General features: G+C 45.5%; 9 protein-coding genes and 1 non-coding gene across 10 annotated transcripts; 4 read left to right on the top strand and 6 right to left on the bottom strand.

The window, feature by feature from the left end:
* Window positions 1-41: 41 nt before the first annotated feature.
* RPS18A (40S ribosomal protein uS13) lies at window positions 42-662 on the bottom strand (the record flags this gene model as incomplete). Its single annotated transcript, XM_037281552.1, has 2 exons — window positions 42-435; window positions 616-662. 2 exons carry the CDS (start codon window positions 660-662, stop codon window positions 42-44), a joined length of 441 nt encoding a protein of 146 aa, XP_037137447.1.
* A 445-nt stretch (window positions 663-1107) lies between these two features.
* Window positions 1108-1973, bottom strand: YML6 (mitochondrial 54S ribosomal protein uL4m; the record flags this gene model as incomplete). Its single annotated transcript, XM_037281551.1, has 2 exons — window positions 1108-1881; window positions 1947-1973. The coding sequence occupies 2 exons, from the start codon at window positions 1971-1973 to the stop codon at window positions 1108-1110; spliced, it is 801 nt and encodes a 266-aa protein (XP_037137446.1).
* A 224-nt stretch (window positions 1974-2197) lies between these two features.
* UTP6 (snoRNA-binding rRNA-processing protein UTP6) lies at window positions 2198-3520 on the top strand (the record flags this gene model as incomplete). The annotated part of the gene is made up of 1 exon (XM_037281550.1): window positions 2198-3520. The coding sequence occupies one exon, from the start codon at window positions 2198-2200 to the stop codon at window positions 3518-3520; it is 1323 nt and encodes a 440-aa protein (XP_037137445.1).
* An 18-nt stretch (window positions 3521-3538) lies between these two features.
* On the bottom strand, window positions 3539-4852 carry ADA2 (chromatin-binding transcription regulator ADA2; the record flags this gene model as incomplete). The annotated part of the gene is made up of 1 exon (XM_037281549.1): window positions 3539-4852. The coding sequence occupies one exon, from the start codon at window positions 4850-4852 to the stop codon at window positions 3539-3541; it is 1314 nt and encodes a 437-aa protein (XP_037137444.1).
* Window positions 4853-5378: 526 nt separating this feature from the next.
* Window positions 5379-5993, top strand: RPS17B (40S ribosomal protein eS17; the record flags this gene model as incomplete). Its single annotated transcript, XM_037281548.1, has 2 exons — window positions 5379-5381; window positions 5586-5993. 2 exons carry the CDS (start codon window positions 5379-5381, stop codon window positions 5991-5993), a joined length of 411 nt encoding a protein of 136 aa, XP_037137443.1.
* Window positions 5994-6116: 123 nt separating this feature from the next.
* ECM11 (Ecm11p) lies at window positions 6117-6935 on the bottom strand (the record flags this gene model as incomplete). Its single annotated transcript, XM_037281547.1, has 1 exon — window positions 6117-6935. The coding sequence occupies one exon, from the start codon at window positions 6933-6935 to the stop codon at window positions 6117-6119; it is 819 nt and encodes a 272-aa protein (XP_037137442.1).
* Window positions 6936-7103: 168 nt separating this feature from the next.
* On the bottom strand, window positions 7104-8801 carry HG536_0A05810 (sugar porter family MFS transporter; the record flags this gene model as incomplete). The annotated part of the gene is made up of 1 exon (XM_037281546.1): window positions 7104-8801. The coding sequence occupies one exon, from the start codon at window positions 8799-8801 to the stop codon at window positions 7104-7106; it is 1698 nt and encodes a 565-aa protein (XP_037137441.1).
* Window positions 8802-9238: 437 nt separating this feature from the next.
* On the top strand, window positions 9239-9311 carry HG536_0Atrna2K. The gene has a single exon. It is a non-coding gene; the product is annotated as a tRNA-Lys (tRNA).
* A 96-nt stretch (window positions 9312-9407) lies between these two features.
* On the bottom strand, window positions 9408-11564 carry HG536_0A05800 (putative hydrolase; the record flags this gene model as incomplete). Its single annotated transcript, XM_037281545.1, has 1 exon — window positions 9408-11564. One exon carries the CDS (start codon window positions 11562-11564, stop codon window positions 9408-9410), a length of 2157 nt encoding a protein of 718 aa, XP_037137440.1.
* A 410-nt stretch (window positions 11565-11974) lies between these two features.
* Window positions 11975-12460, top strand: HYR1 (peroxiredoxin HYR1; the record flags this gene model as incomplete). The annotated part of the gene is made up of 1 exon (XM_037281544.1): window positions 11975-12460. The coding sequence occupies one exon, from the start codon at window positions 11975-11977 to the stop codon at window positions 12458-12460; it is 486 nt and encodes a 161-aa protein (XP_037137439.1).
* Between the last annotated feature and the right edge of the window lie 274 nt (window positions 12461-12734).

Below are 12734 nucleotides of genomic sequence, written 5' to 3'. Positions count from 1 at the left end.
AAAAATACGTGTACAAATTTGATAAACGATTCCTTAATTTCTTAAGCTCTTCTTCTACCGGTAGTCTTTGTGTGTTGACCTCTAACACGCAAACCCCAGAAATGTCTGATACCACGGTGAGCTCTGATCTTCTTCAATCTTTCCAAGTCATCTCTCAACTTGGATTCGACACCGTTGGCCAAGGTGTGGTAGTCCTTACCATCGTTGACGTCTCTTTGACGGTTCAAGAACCAGGCTGGGATCTTGTATTGAGTTGGGTTTTGCATGATTTGAACAATTCTCTCCAATTCTTCCTGGGTTAATTCACCAGCTCTCTTGTGCAAATCGACATCAGCCTTCTTACAGACCAAGTTGGCGTAACGACGACCAACACCCTTGATGGTGGTCAAAGCGTAAACGACCTTGATGTTACCATCGACGTTAGTGTTCAACAAACTGTAATTCTCTTGTTAGTAACTTGATTTCAGATGCACCTGGAGTCACTGAGCAGTTCACAATCTCGCTGATACCACGGGTTCGCAAATGTTTCATCAATCAGTCAATATTTCGTATCATCTTCTGTGCTGGTACTGCAATGCTCCAATATTCCGTTTCTGGCGTGAACTCTCAACATACCGCAAAATGTGTTGGAAGGAACCTTGTTCTTGGACAACTAAAGACATCTTTACCCTTGTGTGCTATGGATATGCTCAACCTGAACTAACAAGCCTGCAGCTTTCAATAGTATTTTCAATAGGCCATCTTCCTATTTTTGCAGAATCGATACAGTGGAACGGGTGATTCGTGTTTCCGGTGCAGGCGCCAGCAAGGTCCGCCTGCCCGGCAGCATTCGCCAAAGGAGTTGCCTCTGTCCAACGCTCGACTCTGGAAGGAAGGAAAAGGGTGTCGCTCGGGGCAGCGTAGAAGGAGCGAGCCTAGCCGCCACTCCCGGATGTGCACACGCACGCGATGAAAAATAACTAGGAAAGGGAAATTTTTCAGAAAGATGTACGGATTTTAAAGAAGTGGGGATGTACGGTTGCAAAGGAACAGTCCAGAGAATTTATGACTTTTCTGTATTCAATTTTACACAGATATATACATGACGGTGCTTTAGTGGGCTCCATTTCACAAAGAATGGGTTACCGTTAGGTATTCGAGTGCCTCCAATTCTATGAATATCTTCTTGGCCTTTAGTAAATCGTTCACATCAACAAGCTCTTGCTGCACAATATCTACGGTGTCTTTAAACCGCTCGGTATGCTGCATTAATGTCTCTCTCGGTTCGCTGACAATGAAAAGTAGCTTCTTCTTTATGAGGTCGTATTCTTCGAGAAATCTCTCGAAGACAATGTCTCCGCTGGGTGAGTCTGGGGATGTAGGTACTATCTCGAGTTCGTTCAGGTCGAGTTCATTCGTCTGTGAAAGCGTGTTAGCGCCTCCAATAACGAATAAGTTCCCGCTTCTGTACTGGTGACTCAGTGCGTTGGTAATGGCCTGCGAATAGATCTTGGACGGCAAAATTGTGCTGTAGTCGTTGGGAGCGGTTCTGGCAAGCGCACGCGCACCGTTGTGTCTTGTGGGGGAGTTGGCATCACCTGCTCTGGCTCTACCAGAACCCTTCTGAGGTAGCAATTTACGGCGGGAGTATCCGTTCTCACTCCGACCGGGTGGGTTCGAGGATCCGACACGTTTGTTATCATTCTCGTAGACGACTGCTCTCCACAGTATATCTCTCCTCAATGGCGCAGCAAGCACAGATGCTGGCACTGGCGCAAATGTGAGTGGTTCTAATGAAGGAAATGCCCTAACAGTAGCTAATGTGTAACGTGGTGGGGCCGCAGCATTGGGTAGGGCAGTCTCGGCAGCTCTTGTTGATAGGTAACGAATTGCATGCGCGAACTATAGGCAAACAGCGTTAGTAAAAGGACAAATGCACAGTATACAAGAACATCAAGTGAACATACTCTCCAGACCCGAGCGTGGTTAATCATGGCTGGGACTTGCTGGCCTTCCTTAGCCTTCGATGGCTCATTAAATACAAGCTAAATCATCTTTTAATCTTTAACGATCTGCTCGTCTAAGTGTCACAGGAGGGTAACACCGCTTTGAAAAATTTGAAATGACATATTCAAAACAAAGCATAGTGCTCATCTCATCATGATGCCAATCGGTTTTTGGCTGTCGGCATCATTGCTAGTCCAATTGAGTTGCCAGTATGTCCTCCAAGACTAGATACTACCTTGAGCAATGTATTCCGGAAGTGGACGATCTGGTCGACAAGGGACTCTTCACCAAGAGGGAAGTCTCGGCGATAATGAGCAAGAGAACAGATTTCGAACATCGTTTAAACTCCAGAGGTTCGTCGATCAATGATTACATGAAATATATCAGTTATGAGAAGAGCGTGGATAAATTACGTCAGAAGCGTGTGAAGCGTTTACTGGAGGCCTCGAAGACTAATAGTATCTCGGACTGGTCAATCCAACAGAGAATTGCGTTTATATACCAGAGGGGCTGCAAGAAGTTTCCGAAAGATCTGAAATTCTGGGCCATGTATCTGAACTACCTGAAGACACGAGGTAACACTACATCTTACAGAAAGATCCACAATGTCTACAACGAGCTGCTGAAACTGCATCCAAACAACGTCGAAGTGTGGATAAGCTGTGCCAAATACGAGTATGAGGTACATGCCAACTTCAAGAGTTGCAGAGTTGTATTTCAAAATGGCCTCGCGTTTAATCCTGACGTGCCCAAACTATGGTACGAATATGTCAAGTTTGAATTAAACTTTATCACCAAATTAATCAACAGAAGGAAAGTTATGGGGCTTATTAATGAGAGAGAACAGCAGATGGACATGTTGAAGGAGCAGGAGAAAGGAAGAGATGTCAATGACGACGGCGGAATCACAGCGCCTTCAACCGGTGATGCTATGAAGGATAAACTGAATGAACTACCTGAAGCTGACATGAATATGTTGGGCAATGAAGAGACCAATCCAGCTCTTCGGGGTGATATTGCTTTAACCATATTCGATGTCTGCATGGACAAGCTAGGCGAATGCTATATGAAGAAGAACCGGGGTTATTTTGCCGTTACTGATGCCAGATTGAGCAAAGATTTGTCAGTGGAAACAGTGAAATACCTCTATGATATTTCGAAAGATTTCATTTCCTTATTTGACCAATTTCAAGATTTACAAAGAGAGTATTTGATAAACCATGCTCTCGCGTACTGGAAGCAATCACATTACTCAATATCGCTACAGGATGAACTACCCGAGCTTTACATTAATATGATTATGAATGACATAACGCTGAACATCAGATATATGTCGCTCGAGTCGCTAGAGGTGGATAAATTACAGCTTTCAGTTAAGAAGTATTTCGCCTATAAGAGCAAGATGGACGGTGGGCTGGCAAAGGACCTCCAGAAAACCTACAGCGAATTTCTGCGAGAAAACTACACGGATAAGGTTGAAAAAGATTCCGATCCTAGGTATAATACCTTAATGTTCATTATTAAGAAACTGTAGAGATGCATTATGTAATGATTAAATCCAATTTTGCGATTCGAAAAAATCATAGATCCTGCTGGCTTTCGCGGGCTCGATGTTGAGTAGGTCTTGACAGTTTTTTTTCTTTAAGGCACCACCCGTTCGAAGAAGTTCCCGAAACATGAGCTCCTTTATTGCGAAATAGGGCTTGGGCAGGATCTTGAGTTGTATGCATAATTGTTGCTCATCGGGCGACAACAAATTGAAATCGGCGCCATGCTGTATGTCACTCATTGTCATAATTTTCTTCCTTCCTCCAAAACTTTCATTGTAATTCTGAGAATAATCAGCATTGCTTCGATGTGCAGAAGTGGCTCTATGTCTGCCGTTGATGCTATTTCCGTTAGCGCTCAATTGAGCGGAGGTTCCAAGACGTTCAATAGAGGATATTCTCAACTGTTTATCACGCTCGTATTTCAAGCCAGCTTCTAATGTTGTGATTCCATTGCTTCTCCATTCCTGTAATTGACGAATCCTTGATCGGCAACGAAGCTCCTCCAGAATATCCTTACTAAATTCGTCAAAATCTTGAGCCGTCATAAGCATTGCTAGTGGCTTTATCCTATTAAACAACTCTTTGGCCTCTTTGCTTCTTCTTTTATCTATGCTTTGCAATCTTCTGTACTCCATTAGGTTGTTCTCGAACAGTAACCTTTTCTTTTCTGCCCTTGTCGTCAGCCTCGAGTTGTAAATATCCAAGATAACAAACTTGAGTTCTATATCCAATGGCTGGTCATCCGGCTCGAAAACCATGTCCTTTACAGGGCCCTCCGCTTCGTTTTCAAATTCAGTCTCGAACTCAAGTCTTCCTGGCATAAATCCTTGCACTTCATGACAACTAGGTACCGACGCCATAGGTTTCCTTGAGGGTTGCAGTGGCTTTTCCCTGAATCTTTCAATTCTTTCACGTCTCTCCTCCAAAAACTGTTCCTGATCAACTTTGATATCCTTGGTTATATCGGGAATCGGATAAAATTGACTGTAAACGTAGTACTTCAAGTAGTGCTCGGCCACCTCTTCTTTGTCTCTGCTACCAACATGGTCCGCCACGTCCTGCCAATTGCCCAGCCCCAGGCTTTGGCTTCCCTTAACCAGAGCTAACTCCTCATCCGCCCCCCAATCCTCGCAAAGGATCGGGTATGACTTGGTCTCTATGATCCTGTAATCATGATATGGTCGATGATTACCATTGTAAGAGCCTTGCGAGAAACAGGGTACGCATAGATCGTATTCGGGGCATTCCGCACATGATATTCTCACTCTGTTGGTACAATCCGAGGAGCAAACATCACAGTGAAACTTATTTGACATTCTCCTCAAACTGCAGTGCCACTCTCGCTACCAATCGCACCCTAGCCTTGAAGCTAGCTCCTTGAGAGCCTACCTATACTGAGTCAGCTCGTTAACTGCCTTAGACGATTAGTCAACGGAGATTGAAGAAACGCCAACTTTCGTGTTAAATGATAGAACATTTTGTATGACTGTCTGAACTTCTTAACACCCAAACATTGTATGATTTCGAATTGAAATTTTTGTTCACCAAACATTTTTTTCTGCGTCACTCGATGAGTCGGTCCTCTGGAAGGACTCCAGGCTGGAGCTAGAGGCCTCTGGGCAGAGGCTTACAGGCTCAACCGCGATGGTCTGCCGCTGGTCCTCCCAGGGCTGGACGGGCTTAGGCTAGAGGGCATCGCGGCCACGGGCTGACTGACCAAATGATGCCAGCTCGCGCTGGTAGCAATTTCACAACCTTGCCGTGATATTGTTGATCAAGAGGCAAGTGTGCCAAGTAGATCGTAACTCCTGCATTCAACAACGTCGAAACTAGCAAAACAAAATGGTACGTTAATGACAATATTAAATTGGTTGATTTCCTACTCGTTTGAGCGTCATGAGGCACTTGGAAACTACGTCAAGAATGGGATATATCATGATGGAGTGTAACATATATGAGAGGGGAAATCAGCTTAATATGTGCATTTGCAGAACAAATTTACTAACGAGTTCCTTCATTGCGTTCTCGTGATGAATTTCATTCCAACAGGGTAGAGTTAGAACTAAGACCGTCAAGCGTGCTTCCAAGGCTTTGATTGAACGTTACTATCCAAAGTTGACTTTGGATTTCCAAACCAACAAGAGATTGTGTGATGAGATTGCCACCATTCAATCCAAGAGATTGAGAAACAAGATTGCTGGTTACACTACCCACTTGATGAAGAGAATCCAAAAGGGCCCAGTCAGAGGTATCTCTTTCAAATTGCAAGAAGAAGAAAGAGAGAGAAAGGACCAATACGTGCCAGACGTTTCTGCTTTGGACTTGAGCCACTCCAAGGGTGTCTTGAACGTTGACAACCAAACCGCTGACTTGGTTAAGTCCTTGGGTTTGAAATTGCCATTGTCTGTTACCAGCGTCTCTGCTCAAAGAGAAAGACGTTTCAGAAGAAGAATCTAAACGCTCTTGCACCGTGTTTCTTTTTTGTGTACAGTTAAATAACCTCGAACAACGAAATAATCATCGATTAATCCATACTAGCAAAAGCGCTGCACTCTAGCAGCTTGATGGGACCTGTGTTGGTCAAATGATATCCAAGATCTCCTTCCCTAGATTCTCGATCTTCCTCAATTTCTCGTCTAGAAGCTGACCTTGCCTGTTAAGGGCCTCGGCCCGGTCGTTGATAACCGAGGTTATGGCTCGGAACTTTCCGCTCAGTTCGATTCTCTCGCGAACCAGTTGACCAACGAGGCTAGTATGTGCATTTAGCAGCATCTGGCCCTGGCTAATCCATTCGTCGAGCGACCATTGCCCAGCCTCACGGCAGAACTTTCTCTCAGATTCTTGGTCTAGGTCCTGGAACAGTGGCGCTTCAGACTCGTTAAGCGATTTGCTACTGGATTCGTAGAGCATCTCAGTGATCGGACGGTAAGGACCCGGCGTTTTCAACGGCTTTTGAACGGTTTGAGACTCCCGCTCCTCATTTTGTGTCGCCACCTTCTTCAGCTTACCAGCTGTATCGAGCTTCTTCTTCTCCTTATCCGCACTTTCTTCCGCAGCGGCGGTCCTCTTGACAGGTGTACTGTAGCTGCTAGGGTTTGCGTTCTTGCTAATATCTGGCTCTTTCTTGATCAGCGCCCTGTCGCTTGAGAAACCGGTCTTGAACTCTGCGGAACTCAGGTTCGCTTGCCTGCCTCCGCCAGCATTCAAGAGAAATTCCTCGAACTTATACTTCGTCAGATCTTTCGTGGGTTCCTTTTTACCGCTAACAACGTTCACCTTCTTTGAGCCCAGAGCTGGGCGGCTATCTGCGGAATCCTTTGATTTCTGAATCCCGGCTATTTTACCGTCCAAAAGTGATATCGAGCTGTCAGTATTCGGTTCAGACTTGATGAGAGTCATTCTAGCTGATCCTTTTATATCCTGCTGAAATGAGTGTGTCAAGTACTTTAACTTTTAGGCCGCCGCTTTGTACTTTCTAACAAGATAGATGTCAAATTGCCAAGCTAAAGCGTTATGAATGAATACGTTAATGGATGATATATGTGGCCTTAACATGGCCAGAAGAACTCAAGAGAACCTTTTATGCCATGGTTTGTCATCAGTGTGGGCAGCTTCAGGATCGTAACTCAAGGATCTTCTCTCGGCTGGTAGCCAGTCGACCGACTTCCATGGCAAGACACCTTCCTCGTACATCTGGTTGACCTCTTCCAAAGCCAGACCTTTGGTTTCGCAAACGAAGAGGAAGACATAGAAGTAGGAGAAAATCAGACATCCCATGAAGACGTAACCGTAGTAGAAATTGATGGCACTGGTGATGAAAGGTGTGAAGAAGGCAATGAGGAAACCCCAGATCCAGTTGGAGCCAACAGCAATGGCCATGGCACGGTTCTTGACACGCAGAGGATAACTCTCAGCAACAATGACATATGCAATGGGAGCCCAGGTGGTTGCAAAACAGAAGATGAAAATACAGGTGAAGACAATCATGACGTCTCCGGCAGATTTGGAGGAAGGCGCCTGACTTCCCTGTGGCCACAGGCTGGTGACACCGACAGATGCAAAGACGACGAAACATACCGCCATGGAAGCAGAACCCCATAGGAGACATTTACGACGACCAAATCTTTCCACGATCCATAAACTGACAAATGTGGAGGCGAAGTTGACAGCCCCAAGTATGATAGCCGTCTCGAAAGAATCTTCTAGCCCGACAGCCTTGAAGATTGTGGTACCATAGTAGAAGAAGTAGTTGTTGCCGGTCAATTGCTGCAAGGACTGAATCATCACCCCCATGATGACGCGTGGTAGAACTTTACCTTTAGCAGAGAACAGTTCGCCCCAGGTGGCATTGCCTGCTTCTCTTTCAGCTTCCACACCAGCGGTAATTGCACTCAATTCGCACGTCACGCCCAAGTCGTCGACTGAGAGTTTGTTTGATCTAGCCAAGGATCGTCTAGCATCGCTGAATCTACCTTTCTCAACCAAATATCTTGGAGACTCAGGCACCATCAGCATACCAGCAACCATGAAGATAGCACAGGCAAAGCAGAGACCCAATGGGACCCGCCATTGGACAGAATTGGAGTACTTTTTCGTACCATAATTTGTGCAATAACCCAAGAAGATACCCAAAGTGATCATCAGTTGGTAGAAAGACACACAGGTCCCTCTCAGGTGTTTAGGAGCAATCTCAGAAATCAATGTTGGCGACAGGACAGCAATACCACCAACTCCGAGGCCAGAAACGATTCTTCCAATGAAATATTGGTACCACTTGTTGACAGAAGAGATTTGAATTATAATACCAACAACATAAACCATGACCACGCCCATTAAACCAATACGACGACCATACATGTCACCAAGACGACCCAAAGTCAAGCCACCAATAGCACACCCAATGTTGAAGATAGCCACTATAAGACCTGTTCTGACATCGGATAGATAATAAGAATCAGTATTTGGATTGTACTGTCCAAACCTTAAGATGAAATCCGTGTGATTCACAAACCCTGAGATCGTACCCGTATCCCACCCAAAAACAAATCCACCAAAAGCGATCATCAGACACATGATAATAACCGTGGCATATTCTTTTAGCGGTTTCTCTGCCAGCGGAATCTCCTCCGGCTTTTCCAGTTCGTATACATCAGAAGCAGCCTTGTTAGATGGGGTTGAAGCATCAGAGATCCTGGATAGCTCCACCGCTTTTTCAAGCGACGGGACCAGCGAAAGATCGTTATTTGGTGTTATTGTTTGCGACATTGTCTGTAATAGCAATTTACTTTGAATTCAATAGCTACTGGCTCTAGGAAGAGTAGTAATTGAACCATTTAATCCTGCGAATGATCAAAATAATGACCTTTTATATCTTTCTACCTTTTCTCTACTTTCCCCATTGTGAATTTCTGCCGTTCTTTCTGAAGAAACTATTCACGCTTCGCACCTCATAATATGGGCTTCTCACAGTTTACCACGAAGAACTTCATACCTCATCGCATTCTATAGAACCTTGAAAGTTGATCAGGCGAACCTTATGCAATGGTGGTTTCGAACTTGCCTTGTTGCCATGGATACTGACTTAAGTGACCTACAGCCCGATAACAGGCAATGGCTTTTTTCAGTCTGGCATGGAGGTGGTCATGTGACTGAAGTTATTACTTGTATAATTATAAACATAATTTTTTTCAACAAATTAACAAGCCTTGTTGGCGCAATCGGTAGCGCGTGTGACTCTTAATCACAAGGTTAGGGGTTCGAGCCCCCTACAGGGCTTATTTTTAACATTATCTTGCGTCTACTCGAGATACAACTAAGTAACCATCTGCCTAGCAGCTTTTTTATTCAAAGATGCTAGAAATTATTCTTATATTATAACGTTGCATATTTCTCACAAGCTTGTACGCCAAAATGAGTCTCGACCATGTTATGTACGACTACATTGCCGAATAAGTTGGTAAACCTTCTTCTCACACATATATTGTTATGCGAGTCAGGTTTTAGGTCAACCAGGACCTTTCTCCACGTCATGGTTTCTTGCCAAGCTCTGGCTATACGCTCCTGATGTCTGTTGTTCGATTCGTTGGGATAGATCACTTTCTTGATAAACGGCCTATTCATATAATGCGCCGGCGGCAGCTCATCCGGGTGATATACCTTATCATGAATTATGGCATCGGTACGCAGGCTCGGGTCCTTGATGTATTTTTGAGTTGGTACCGGGGAAGTGATGACTGAAATTGCAGCCATCACGGTGGAAGCCGCTGGCGGTGGTACAAACTTTTTTTCCTCTTGATTGACATGCAGCGTTCCGACCAAGCCAGTATCGCTTTCAGAGGATTCTGAACTGACATCCACCGTCTGAGTACGCATGTACTTGCTATACTTTTTCCCTTGAGAAATGCCTTGGGGGATAAGCCACTGCAAAGCAGCTCTCTTATCCATACTTTCCACTGGAATTTCCCCCATGGTGGTCTTTTCTTTATGGCTGTCGCCGGTAGCACTGGGCTCCTCAGACTTTTCCACTCTGCTGGAATTGCCGCTTCTGTTAGCGCTCTCACAAAGAGGTTCCTCCTCATTCTCAGCTAACCCATCCTCTCCATTTTCGACAACCCCGCTTGGCTCATTGAAGACTGTACTGGCAATTTCAGAGGATGCAGTATTGTGGTTATCATCTAAAGATGAACTCGGATACACTACCGCAGATTCAGGAGCTTGACCCGCCTCAGAGGAATCCTTCTTCATAGCGAGTGATTTTTGCTTACGAATCTGGTGAACCTTTGATAAACTGTTCCAATCCAGGTACAAAAGCGCTGCAGTTCTTAAAGGAACAATACCATCGTGCAAAACGTTCGCGTAAACTGTTCGATGAACGAGCCGCTGTAGGACCTCCAGTGCAGGTTTCTGTGGTAAAGCTTCTAGTATCAGTTTATGAAGACGACTAGGACCCCTTGACCCACCCAGCCCGTTTCTGGAAAAGATCGGTGTGTGTCTAAGAGTGAGATCGCGGCCTGTAATGCCAAGTGCCCCAACGTCCAAAGCCAATGAAACATACCTTGGGAAATCGCCGACGACGCCCAAAAATGGGCTGGCAAACGCAATGAAATTTATCGGCTTCACCCCGGTATTCGGATCGAATAGATCTGGTCTCTTGACGGCGATATAGTGGATGGCCATGGCCTGCACGGGTCCTCCCAGCGAATGACCGATAAAAGAGATCTTGTCCACCTTGTAAGTTTCGTTCAACCTTTCAATCTCAGCGATGACATACTGACCCACTCTAGTCCCCAAATACCTCACTCCCCTAGCTGACTTACCCACATTTTCCATACAGCCCCTTAGAACGACGTTGGGGTTGATTCTTTCCTCCATTGCAAAGCATTTTTGTTCGATCTTATCCTTCATATAAAGCATGTCGCAGCCGATGTTGGAGAAGATTCCGTGGGTCAAGATAACCAAATGCACCGGCTTTTCGGGATACTTGGGCGGCAAGTTCCAGAGGGATTGCGTATCCCACTTTTCCACCGTAAACCCCTTCATCGTGCTCGTTTCCGCAACGTGTTTCGCCGCTGCCTTAGTAGTACCAATCCTAAGCCTATATTCCACTTTAGGAAGCGCACTCACGCTCACCTGAGATATCACGTCCACAATCCACGAGTAGAGACCGCTTTCCATCCTGGCATTCTCGTTCAAATGTAATTTCGCCTTGAAATGCTCATTTGGTCTCAAATCACTAGTGAACTGAATTGTTTCACTCGAGTCAAACTTCCTATCTTCATCATACTTGTGAGGCCTGACGTCAACGTAACAAGCATACGGCCCCGTCAAGTAGATAGGCCTCAGTAACGGACTCTCCTCATTCTTCACCCTCACAAAGAGATGGTCAACGTCAATGCCCTTTTCCTCTAACTGCGATTTATCGGCAGTCACCCTGTACCGGCACAAATCTCCAATACCAAGGGATTGTCTGTCGTCAAACAACAGTAGACCGCCATCCGCTCGAGACCTCTCCAAAGATATCATTATCATATAAGCAAACTCTCCAGCTCCTGAGAATTCAAAATGCAACTGATCCAGGCCAATGGATCGACCCTCCTTCTCCTTATGTAATAACCAGCACTATGTTTTCGTGTTGCATCTCTTAAACTCGATAAAAATCTATGAACCGCTTGAACCACACAAAACTGGTTCAGCCTCACTAAGCCCCTGGGATCCTGTCTCTCGTCTTCTGCCACGTCAATTGATCGGTGAGTTTCCTCTCGCAGCTTAAATCTGCAATTTCAGCCTCTCTGTAGGTGTTGTATTGTTCCGGCCTTATCCTAGCTACGCTTATTAAGCTTTGTATCGGCTTACTCATAACAACTGGTTGGCAGGGATTGGTATAAAGGATCAATTGCGTTTGTATTAGCGTCAATTAGAGGCAATTGAGTAGGTGAACGATGTCAGAATTCTATAAGTTAGCTCCTAAGGACCGCAAGGGCGAGCCATTTCCCTTCTCGCAGCTCGAAGGTAAGGTAGTACTTATCGTCAATGTTGCTTCGAAATGCGGGTTCACACCGCAATATCAGGAACTGGAGGACTTGTACAAGAAGTACAAGGACCAGGGACTTGTTATTATCGGATTCCCCTGCAACCAGTTTGGCAGACAGGAGCCAGGGTCCGACGAAGAGATTGGCCAGTTCTGCCAATTGAACTATGGAGTAACATTCCCAGTGTTGAAGAAAATCGACGTGAACGGGAGTGACGCTGACCCTGTGTACGAGTTCCTGAAGTCGCAAAAGGCTGGTCTGCTTGGGTTCAGAGGCATCAAGTGGAACTTTGAAAAGTTCCTGGTTGACAAGAAGGGCGCCGTCCATCAAAGATACTCTTCGTTGACAAAGCCTTCTTCTTTGGATGCTACCATCGCGGAGCTGGTTAAGGCCTGAGGCGTACGTCTATACGCAGCGACAGAATGCCTCGGAAAGCTCTATGGGCCGTGAAGATGCAAGAATAGTCTAGGTTATATACAGTGCTCCTACTAGAGCGTCGTTACTTGGAAGCAGAGTGACCAGGCGTGCTGTAGACCGGCATTCTGGAAGCACAGGATGCCAACATAAAATCATAGCCTCTTTGCAGGTTCGAAGCGACCTTTGACAGCCGATACTGGCCTCGCTCAGAGCCTGAATCGTGCCGTGAAGGTCTTACCTTGATCTGCTGTCA

This window comes from Torulaspora globosa, chromosome 1 (genome assembly GCF_014133895.1).
Source record: "Torulaspora globosa chromosome 1, complete sequence".
Classification (NCBI taxonomy): Eukaryota; Fungi; Ascomycota; class Saccharomycetes; order Saccharomycetales; family Saccharomycetaceae; genus Torulaspora; species Torulaspora globosa.
This window is presented reverse-complemented; position numbering and strand designations above follow the sequence as displayed.